At 33.1% G+C, this 12,571-nt stretch overlaps 1 protein-coding gene across 2 annotated transcripts in view; it reads right to left on the minus strand.

Annotated features, from left to right (window-relative positions):
• Positions 1-12,571, minus strand: part of KIAA2026 (KIAA2026 ortholog) — a 133,160-nt gene that overhangs the window by 38,653 nt on the left and 81,936 nt on the right. The window contains exon 5 of one of the 2 annotated variants that reach the window (XM_045469237.1): positions 5,500-5,589. The exons of the other annotated variant lie outside the window; for it this stretch is intronic. Within the exon in view, the coding sequence (XP_045325193.1) occupies positions 5,500-5,589 (90 nt within the window). The remainder of the gene's footprint in view (positions 1-5,499; positions 5,590-12,571) is intronic. 2 annotated transcript variants of the gene reach the window in all.

Below are 12,571 nucleotides of genomic sequence, written 5' to 3' on the forward strand. Positions count from 1 at the left end.
GTTAGAAAGTGAGATTAAAATATAATAACCCTTGGCTGCATATTAAGGCTATACTACATGCAATTATGTTTTGGGTGTCCCGTATAAAGTCACATAACTTTTAAACATAATTTGACTATATTTTTCTATTTATCTGTTTCTACTCCTTACTGTATCTTCACTTTTTAAGAATATATTACAGCATCTTTCTAAAAATGAATAAAGAAAATACATATACAATCATGTTATTTGTAATTTCATTTCCTATATAAAGGAAGGTAAAGGTAAATGGTGAATATACTTGAAAGAGGTCATAAATCATAATACATTGAAAACAGCTGGATATGAAGCTAAGGTCAAGAATATTTTTTAACTATCTGATGAACTACAAAGGGTAAATGTTAATACTAACATTCACAAGTTTCACCAAATGTGAGTCTGAATTAGAAGTATATGGTCTACTAAAAGTACTCTCAATTATGGGAGCCAGTATATGATTCCATTGATTTCTACCTAACTTTCAAAACATCAACTTATTTTCTCTCCATAATAAGTTGGCAGCAGCAGACAAAGCAAGGGAATAGGGCCCTTAGCAAATACAGGCTTATGCTGGGGTTTTGCAAGTTCCACACAAATGACATTTGAGGCCAGATAATTTTTTATTGTGGGAGATTATCATGTGCATTATAGGATCATTATAATGTAGGATACTTTTAGCAGCATCACAGTCCTCTATCCATGAAGCGCCAGTACCACCTCTTCAACAACCAAAAATGTCTTTAGACATTGCCAAAAGTCTCCCAGGTGAGGAGAGGAATCATCTCTGATTGATAACCAGTGGCTTATACAGAACTCTGTGATCAAAAAGGGGTGTCGCCATCTCTGATAAAAGCTTCTAATTTCTCTAACGTTTAGTCTTGTTAATGTACACCCTTTGGTTAGGCAAGAGAAATATTATTGTATGATGAATTTAAATTATCTTAAGAACATAATAAAGATTAATTTTATTCACTACTTGAAATTCCTTTCCAATTCTTAACATGTCTTTTTATATATTATAATCATTAGTCACATATCATTTTATATATTTAAAAAATTTAACATTTCACAAATTATTTCCATGTAGTAACAATGACCTACAAATATTTTATTTTACTAGCTTTATGATACACTGCTGTGTTAATACTGTTTGGTTAGACATCTTCCTACTGTTGGACATATAGGCTTTTTCCAAATTTCCACTATTAGAGGTAGTTTGCTCAACACACTATTGTGTAAATTGCTTTTGGAGATAGGGCATGAAATGGGGAAAGTAAAAGTTAAATTCCAAACAGGATTACAGGCTCAAATAGCAAGGCAGTTTTATAGCTTTTCTTATATATTGATCATGATATTTATCCTAAGTGTTGAGTTACTTAACTACTAAAAGATAGAAAAGAAAAAAAAAAAAAAAGAAAAAGTCTTGTATTTAAATTTTAGTTTCTCTATATTGATAAGGCTATCATTCATCACTATATAATCCAGACAAGGTTTCTTTTCTTATAAAAAAATTTTTTTTTTTTTTTTTTTGCCAAATTGTTCACACTTTTCCTTACACCCAGTTTCTATAGGGATCTTTCCTTATTGAAGAAAACTAGGTTGAAACCTCTTTGAAAATCTAAATTATGATCTAAAACATAAGGAAATTAGGGAGATATGAAAAAGAGAAAAAGGTCACATGAAAAACGCAAAATATAACCACTTCTGATATCAGCCTGGCAAAATTTTCCAATTTTGACTGTTCAAAATTTTGACTGAAAGCAATACTAATATATTTCAAATACAACAGGATCAGGCAAATTTATCAATAATCTGAGCTCTATCTTTCTGGAAAACTAATACATTTCCTCAATCTAAAAAGATATTTTCTGGGGCACCTGGGTGGCTCAGATGGTTGAGCATCCAACTCTTGATTTTGGTTCAGGTCATGATCTCAGGGTTTGTGGGTTTGAGCCTTGTGTGTGTCAGGCTCTGCACTGACAGCATGGAGCCTGCTTGGAATTCTCTCTCTCCCTTGCTCTCTCTGCCCCTCCCCTTCTTCCTCTCTCTCAAAATAAATAAATATTTAAAAATTAAATAAGATAAAAATATAATTTCCAAATAGACAATGTGAATTTTACCTCTTGACTAAAAACACAAAATAAAAATAAAATGTTATGATGTTCTCCTTTAGCTCCCTGAAGAATCCTATGATCTAAACAATAATGAGGAAAACAAAATTTAAAAACTGTCAAACTATATACTTCTATTTATCTCAACCAGGTCTCACTTTAAACAAATCTCAGGTAAATAATTAGGTATAACACTGCAGGATCTAAAGGATGTTGAAAGTTGCTTCCAAAATTGAAGTAATGGTATCAAGTGTGCTCAGACAAACTCAAGAAAATCAAAGCATTTTTTCTCCTTACATTATTAACTATAAATGGAATTAGCTGTCTTACAAGAATGAGTAAATGATCCAGATTTTTAAAAGATTATAAACTATCTGAGAGGTTCTGCAGAGAAGAAATCCTCTAAAGAAGTGAGGTGTTTATATGAATCCATATTAAATCCTCTATCACATAAATATTTCTGTTTTTAAAAATGGCTTATGACAAATAAATGTCTATATGGAATAAATCCTCTTTGTTACTGGAGCATTATAGATATAAAAGCTGATGAGTAATTGTTTTGACTCTAAATACTATTTTAGTTTTGACAGTGACATCTTATGAAGATCAGAATTAATACTCTATTTGTGGGGCAATAGTGAAGGAAGTCCACAGGCAAGGAATCAGTGAAAATGGCTACCACCATCACCAAGTTCATGCATTTCTCATTATTAAGGTCCTTACTACAAGTCCAATTCTTATAAATATTGTTACTTCCTTTGTAATTCACAGTATATTAGCTAAGGCAAGTACATGGACAAACACAAGAAACAACAGGTTGACCAAGAAAAGATAACAAAAGCAAAAATACAAACACACACCTTCAAAATATATAACATAAAGGTCTTTTGGTAAATGTTTAGAGTTATTGATATCAATACACTTTTAGGGTATCAGTATAATTATGGATATTCATAATGATCCTTGAATCATCAAAAAGTGTTAAAATTTTGTTGAATATAGTACAAGGAGGGAGGGAAGTTTCTCATTAAATGATTAAAATAAGAAATTAAAAAGAAAGGAAGGAAGGAATTTAGTCCTAAAGTTTAGGTTTCAGTTACCTAGAAAATTCAGTTCAGTGAAACATCTTATTCCAAAATGATGCCAAATAAATTGATATTTAATATTAACATAAACATTCAATAAGGTTAGTTCCTATAACTAACATCTACCATACTCAATAATAGCTTGTATAGAAAAATAAGGAATGACAGATAATAATATGTAAACTTTTATGGTCTATTGTTACCTTTATGCTGTGTGGCCATTTCACATGAAAAAAACCTTTTAGGCAGTTTAAAGGGAAATAGCTCTTATGTTAGTAATCTCAGTAAGATTATCCCTACTAAGTACAGTCCCAAGAATTTCTGTTTCTTGAAGAGCAGAAAACATATTTTAAAACTAATATGCAAATATTACGAGTCATAAACAAGTTAAAAATTTAGAGTCACAAAATTTAAAAATTAAACCCTGTATGTAACCTAAAACTATCTGATAAACATGCCTCCACAGACTACAATGTCAAATATTTGTAATCTATACTTTCTTTTACCCTTTTACTTGTTCCTGTAAAGGAAGGCAATATGCATATACCTCCTACCACTAATGGAAGTGAGGTGGATGGCTTTACAGAAAACTCTAGGATACTTGCAGAAGTCTTTTTCTCTTACAATGCATGCTGTAAGTAAGTACATAAATCAGTTTTGCATAAAACTATTTATTGAAAACAACACCCTAATTTATAATATGGGAACAAGTTAAGAGGCATACATTACGTTTAACCATAGCATAAAAAACAATTAGCAAATTTACTTAACAGAATTCTATTTAGACTCATGAAGAACAGACAACTCACTAAAAATAAACAGCTTCTACAAAAACTATAGATAACACCCTGATTAAAAGACTATTCTTCCTATTAAAGAACAGAATTAGTCCTTTATGATCATATAACATCAGATATATTAAAAATAACTTTGCTGAGAAAATATTTTAATACAAATGTTGTTTGAAAAAACACCTGGTGTTTCACATCAACTACCCATATACCAAAGTGTGTATGTGTAAACACACACACACACACACACACACACACACACACACACACACGTGTATACACACACAAGTGTATACACACACATACACACACACACGAACACATAAGAATCGAATAAGGTTCTAAACCATTTTTAATAGAAATATTTCTAAAAATAACAGTTTTCCACATTCTCAGATTGTATACTGAACATAATGTTTTTTTGTTAATTAATAGCTATCACTATGAACATTATCCTATCTCTTAGATTATATTGATATTCTCAGAGGTATCACTTGAAATTTCTGAATGCTTATGGCTGTTTTATGCCTCTGTTAAATAACCTCAGAAGGTTGTCCTTTAATGGCATTTAAGTCTCCTCCCTTCAGAGTGCTACCAATATGTTTCTCCTAAACAGCATATAAAATGACTACTACAAATCTGCTGATATGAAGCTTTGCTGTATGTATCACTATCCTTATTTTATACACAATTCTAGATTAACAGGTTCTGAGCAAACACCTAAAAGTGGCTTCATGGCATTCCTAAGCCATAAAAAAAAAGGTATTTTTAAAATAATGATTGATTTTCTTCAATGCTTAAAGCCTTCACATTTACTGGTGTATAACTGTGTTTCAAATATGTAATATCACTGAACTATTAATGCCAGTTAAGCAATTATCACTGATTTAATAAATAACATAAATGAGTATTTTACCAAGTGTTGAGTGAATATTCTTTTCTTTATATTCTCTCAAGAACTATAAAAAATGAAGGTAAAATTGTGAATTTAGAATATATAAAGTTTAAAAAAGACTTTAACTGATAAAGGTGTTTTAAAAGACATACTGGTAAGTATGTTTCAAAAACATCTGGGGCAGGATTAAACAATTTATATATTATTTATGTCACAGTTAATTAAAATTTTTATGTTAATAAGCAATAAACTTCCATTAAAAGCATATAATTATTAATTAAGAATATCTGCAAGACAAGCATTACCCTAAAAACTACCAGTCAGCAAACAACCAACCAGTATATTGGGAAATATTCTAAAACTATACCTGATATAAACCAGGTAAACAAAATTTAATTTACTTGCCCTGGTACCAATCTTCTCTATGAAAAATGAAAACCAGACCACACAGAAGAAATAAAAGGAACAATGTTTCTATTTTTCATTGCAAATTTTTATGTAACCCAGAAAAACAAGATTAAAAAAGAAAGCTTTAGAAAAAAGCAGGAATAAATTTTAATGCTAAAAATAATAGATAGAACTTTTGGATCAACACCTACCGATTTTTTTCTACTGTTTTCCAGATCTTTGAGTTCATTCTCGATTTTTGTGATTAATTCCCTGAGTTCATCAAGATTAGTGCAAATAAGCTAAAATAAAACACAAAAACACAGCTTGATAACACATAATATAAAACACCCAAAATGTGGTAACAGAAGTTGATTTAACATACACTAAATTCACAATTATTTGTATTTGTAATAGTAAAAAGCAAAAAAAAATCCCACAGTTTATATTTTAAAATATATCACTTGTTATAATGTATGAACTTCAGGCATAGCATAAAAATAACTGAAATTTCAACCCTGGTGGTTTCATACCACACCCCTCTGTTCTCAGCTTGCTTTATAATCCAGGTACTTTCTTAACGTTATCAACTTTCAGCCCAGAATGACAAAGATCTGGAAACTCACCCTATAATTCACAGATTACTGAATCACCTTTAAGAAATGCTTTATCAGGCAGTATCCTAGTTGATGAATAAATGTGTCCCTGGAGAAATGTCATTATACCTTTGCTTTAGTTTGCTAACTATATGATCAAATTAATTGTATTATGGTTGGGACTGCCAAGAAAGAAGGATTTCCACTATATGTAATACATATATTCAAAGAAATAAAGGACATTAAGTACACATTCTTAATATGATCTTGTAGTCTTTAATAAAATCATCTCCATAGACAGCATCTATTTCTTTTCATAATTATATGGAAATATAATTTTACTTCACCTTGGTAATATTGACAAATGGCCAAAATAATTGGTTTTTAGTTATGAATAATCAAACTAGTTTGGCTTAACTACTAAAAGCTTTAAACAGTGAAGTGTCTGGGACACCTGGGCGGCTCAGTAGGTTAAGTGTCCGACTTCAGCTTAGGTCATGAATTCAAGCCCCGCATTAGGCTCTGTTCTGACAGCTCAGAGCCTGGAGCCTGCTTGGATTCTGTGTCTCCCTCTCTCTGCTCCTCCCCCGCCTGCATTTTGCGCCTCTCTCTCTCTCAAAAATAAATAAACATTAAAAAATAAGTAAAAAGCAGTGAAGTGTCAGCAAAAATATTAATAACTACATTTTAGTTCTTGTAAAATTATACTGAGTTTTTCCCAATATATTTAACTTTTCCCTAAAATAATTTAAGCCCATATTTTAAAAAATCTATTATAAAAAAGAAATGTTTCTAAAACAACTGCAACTACATAAAGAGGAAAAGTTTTAGGTTAATGAAAGTCTTGTAATGTTTATACTGCATGATAATTAAAAAAAAATACTACACTTATAAAGCTATTAATTCACCATAAGTTTTTATCAGCCCAAATTTGTTATATTCATTAATTTCTGTGTAAGGATACTGTTTTCCTAAAAGGCATATTTTTTGTAAAAAAAACCCAAAAAACAACAACAAAAGAAAAGTGGGTTACAACAAGATTATTCCCAGTGATAACTGTGTGACAAAAATGGGAAAGTAGGACTCCTTTAAACTTCATTATTAGGTTAAGCCATATGAAATCACTGATATGCCCTTGATCTACCTAAATGGCAATATAGTTAAATCTAACAGACTAAGAAAAAATCACACATATTATAAATTATAATTAGTATTAACAATTATTATTAGAAATGCCTACATACTTTCAAACACACAGAACTGACGATGAAGAGAAAATATGCATTTAAGTAACTCAAATAATTTCAAGGGTATAAAACACAATGATGTAGTAGGACAGTGCTGCTAATATTTTATTATAAACTACACATTCCCATTTGCCAAATCTAGAGTCCTGGAAGAAATGCTAATAGGCAGTGGACTGGACAACTATGTGAGTGCCTCTAAAATTTGATAATGTCTTCAACTTCTATTCCATTTATAAAGCTTCATTGTTGGTCCTACACCAGGTTTTTAGTAACTACTCACTCAGTGGTAACTAAACTTCCCATTGTAAAATCTGCTATTCTGACTAACATGTCAAATTTGCCCCAGAGCTTACAGATGGGTTACATGCCTTTTCACTGAACTTCGTGTGGTAGTTAATATCACAGCACAGATTTCTCATTTGCACACATGGCAAAGCACAGAGGAATTTTCACCTGCATCTTAGGTGTCTCATTATACAAGGAATAAGGGTACATTTTGCATGTATAGTTTGTAGAAACTTACAGTAACAATGAAAACATGCACCCCGACAACCAGACACACTCTAAGAAACTTAAAATCTTTCAGTTCATAGGAATCAACAAATACTTAATATTCCATTTAAAGGAACACAGTTTTGAAGTCAAACTATGAATATTATGAATATATTAAAATAGTACTTCGAAGTGGCTTACCAGCTTAGTAAGTTGTATACAAAAGTCAATGCTTCTCAGACTTTAACGTGCATAAGAATCACCTGGGAATCTTGTTAAAATGAAGTTTTTGATTTAATGGGTCTGAGGTGGGACCTGAGATTCTGCATTTCTAACAAGTTTCCAGGTATGGGCTACATACAGATCATACTTTTGAGCAGTAAGGTTCTAAATGATTAAGAATTCCAAATCTTCATGGCTTCTGAAACATTCTGGTACTACAGAGTTCATAATGAACAACTAGCTTAACAACTCCCCTTACCCCCAAGTCCCCTGTAACCCTATAATAGATAAACGTATTTATTATCTTCTTGCCAAACCCCCAAAACAAGACTAAATGCACATCCAAATATAAGGCTCAAACATCAAATTCCCATATAATACACTAGGATACATAGTCCTGAGCTCTCTTTCTTCTTGAACAGTTAATTTTCACTAAACAAGTACCATAAAAATCAACTGATAAACTCAAATCCAAATCAACATAAACCTGTTAGTATAGCTTATTGAGTAAAGCAAGACACTGAAAATGCCTAGATGAGTCGTCAAGACTCCATAAACACAAAGGTTTGGTCCTAGCCTTTCCACTGGTTGTTAAAAAGATTACACATGCAAGTCTTCGCACCCTGGTGAAAATGCCCTCTAAATCACCAGTGATCAAAAGGAGCAGGTATCAAACACACTAAAATGTGGCTCATGATGCCTTCTTTAACCACAACCCCACAGGATACAGCAGTGATAAAAATTAAGCCATGAACGAAAGTTAGACTAAGCTATATTAAACAGGGTTGGTAAATTTTGCGCCAGCCATGGTGGTCATATGATTAACCCAAATTAATAGACTTAGGGTGTAAAGTGTGTTAAAGAGAACCCTGCACTAAAGTTAAATCTTAACTAGGCTGTAAAAAGCTACAATTAATATAAAAATAAGTCACAAAAATGACTTTAATTCCTCCTGTTACACTATAGGTAAGGCCCAAACTGGGATTAGATACCCCACTATGGGTGCTTTATATCCCTCTAGAGGAGCCTGTTCTGTAATCGATAAACCCCAATATACCGCAGTACCCCTTGCCAATTCAGTCTATATATTGCCATCTTCAGCAAACCCTACAAAGAAAGAAAAGTAATAACAACTATCATATATCAAAAAGTTAGGTCAAGGTGTAACTCATGAGGCAGGAAGAAATAGGCTACATTTTCTACATAAAAACACAATTCCCTATGAAAATTCTTATGAAACTGAGAACTAAAGGAGGATTTAGTAGTAAATTAAGAATAGAGAGCTGAATTGAATTGGGCCATGAAGAAAGCACACACTACCCGTCACTCTCAAGTGACATAAACCTAAAGACAACTTATTCAAATAACAAAAACACAAGAGGAGATAAGTCATACCAAGGTAAGCATACTGGAAAGTATGCATGGATAAACCAAGATGTAGCTTAAAGCATCTGGCTTACACCCAGAAGATTTCACATCAAATGATCATCTTGAACCAAAGCTAGCCAAAACAACCAAAAACTCAACTAACATGAAACAACCAAAACATTTAATAAATTCTTACAAGTATAGGATAGAGAAATTTAAATTGGCGCCATAAAGAAAGTACTGTAAGGGAACAATGAAAGAAAAATTAAAAATACTAAACAGCAAACATTACCCCTTTGTACATTTTGCTTAATTAACTAGAATAACCTAACAAAGAGAAGTTAAGCTAGTCCTCCCCAAACCAGACAAGCTACCTATGAACAACCTGTGTAGAATAAACTCATCTATGTTGCAAAATAAGTGAGAAGATTTGTAGGTAGAGGTGAAAAGTCTAAGGAGCCTGGTGATAGCTGGTACCCAGAAGAGAATCTTAGTTCAACTTTAAACTTCCCTAAAAACCTAAAAATTCTAATATAAGTTTAAAATATATCTAAAAAGTTACAGCTTTTTAGAAAAAAATACAACCTTGTTTAGAGAATAAGCATAAACACAACCATAATTGGCCTAAAGGCAGCCATCAATTAAGAAAGCGTTAAAATCATCTTAATACCAAAATATGCAACCAACTCCTAATTTAACACTGGGTTAATCTATTTAACAATAGAAGCAACAATGCTAATACTTGTCCTTGCATAAACTTATATCAGAGCAGATAACACAGTTAACAATAAGATAAAATAATCCAGCTATAAACTAATTATCAAACTAATTGTTGACCCAACACAGGCACACAACTAAGGAAACATTAAAAGAAGTAAAAGGAACTCAAACACAAACCCCGCCTGTATACCAAAAACATCACCTCTAGCATTTCTAGTATTAGAGGTACAGCCTGCCCAGTGTCGTTTGTTAAATGGCCGCAGTATCCTGATCTAAATGGCTGTGGTATCCTGATCATGCAAAGGTAGCATAATCATTTGTTCTCTAAATAGGGACTTGTATGAATGGTCACATGAGGGTTTTGCTGTCTCTTACTTCCAATCCATGAAACTGACCTTCCCGTGAAGAGGCGGGAATACAATAATAAGATGAAAAACCCTAGGGAGCTTTAATTAACCAGTCCAAAGAAATCAACTCAATTCAACCAACAGGGACAATACATGGACTGACAATTTAAGTTGGGGTGACCTCGGAGAATAAACAACCTCTGAGGGTCTGAAATCTAGACCAACTAGTCAAAAGTATTACATCACTTATTGATCCCAAAACTTGATCAGTGGAACAAGTTACCCTAGGAATAACAGCACAATACTATTTTAGAGTTCATATTGACAATAGAGTTTACAACCTCGATGTTAGATCAGGACATTCCGATGGTGCAGCAGCTATCAAAGGTTCGTTTGTTCAACAATTAAAGTCCTACGTGATCTGAGTTCAAATTGGAGCAATGCGGGTTGGTTTCTATTAAACAATTTCTCCCAGTACAAAAGGACAAGAGAAATGAGGCCTACTTCACATAAAGTGCCTTAAACTCATTAGATGATATAATCTCAATCCAGACTTTGTTAACTTCCACTGCCCAAGAATCCGGGTTTGTTAGGGTGGCAGAGCTGGTAACTGCATAAAACTTAAACCTTTATAATCAGAGGCTCAACTCCTCTCCCTAACATGTTTGTAATTAACATCTTTTCACTGAACGTCCCAATCCTCCTTGCAGTAGCTTTCCTAACACGAGTAGAATGTAAAGTATTAGGATATATACAACTTCACAAAGGACCAAACATCTTAGGAACATACAGGCTACTGCAACCTACTGCAGATGCGGTGAAACTTTTTAATAAGAGCCCCTGCAACCCCTCACATCTTCCATATCTACATTTATTATAGCACCCATTTTAGCCCTCTCACTCGCCCTAACCATCTGAATCCCCCTGCCAATACCATATCCACTCATCAACATAAACTTAGGAGTATTATTTATACTAGCTATGTCAAGTCTTGCCATTTACTCAATCCTATGATTACGCCTTAATCAGAGCCCTGTGGGCCATAGCTCAAACAATTTCATACAAAGTTACATTAGCAATAATCCTACTATCAGTACTGCTAATAAATGGATCCTTTACACTATCAATGCTAATCATCACTCCCTTTATGACCTTTAGCCATGATCTGATTCATCTCAACCCTAGCAGAAACTAATCGGGTTCCCTGTGACTTAACAGAAGGAGAATCAGAACTTGTATGTGGGTTTAACATTGTGTATGTAACAGGTCCCTTCACCCTATTTTTCCTAGCAGAATACACCAACATCATCATAATGAACATCCTCAATCTTATTTTTCGGAGCATTCCACAGCCCATATTTACCAGAATTATACAGAGTCAACTTTACTGTTTAAACCTATTCCTGACAATTACCTTTTTATGAATTCGAGCATCCTATCCATGATTCCAATATGACCAACTAATACATTTATTAGGAAAAGAACTTCCTACCCCTCACACTGACCCTATGTATATGACATGCATCACTACCTATTATTATAGCAAGCATTCCACCCCAAACATAAGAAATATGTCTGATAAAAGAGTTACTTTGATAGAGTAAATAATAGGGGTTTGAATCCCCTTATTTCTAGAATTATAGGAATCGAACCTAGTCTTAAGAATTCAAAACTCTTCATGCTACATTATACCATATTCTATAGTAAGGTCAGCTATACCTTACAGCCTGGGGTATAGGCCCATACCCCAAAAATGTTGACTTATACCCTTCCTGTACTAATAAAACCCCCTATTCTTATTATTACAACAGTCATCTCAGGAACTATAATTTTAATAATAGACTCTCAGTGATTAATAATCTGAATCGGCTTCAAAATAACTATGCTAGCTATCATCCCTATCCTTATAAAAAAAATTCAGAGGCACCTGCGCGACTCAGTCGGTTAAGTGTCTGACTTCAGTTCAGGTCATGATCTCACAGTTCGTGGGTTCAAGCCCTGCATCAGGCTCTGTGCTGGCAGCATGGAGCCTGGAGCCTGCTTCCAGTTCTATATCTCCCTCTCTTGCTGCTCCTCCCCTGTTCATGCTCTGTCTCTCTCTCTCTCTCTCTCTCAAAAATAAACATTAAAATAAATTAAAAAAAAAATTCAACTCACAAGCCAAAGAAGCATCTACAAAATACTTTTTAACACAAGCAACCACATCCATACCCTTAACAATAGGAATTATCATCAACCTACTATACTCCGGGCAATAACATAAAAAACCCTCAATCCTATAGCATTGACTAT

Source organism: Leopardus geoffroyi, chromosome D4, assembly GCF_018350155.1.
Source record: "Leopardus geoffroyi isolate Oge1 chromosome D4, O.geoffroyi_Oge1_pat1.0, whole genome shotgun sequence".
NCBI classification, from domain to species: Eukaryota; Metazoa; Chordata; class Mammalia; order Carnivora; family Felidae; genus Leopardus; species Leopardus geoffroyi.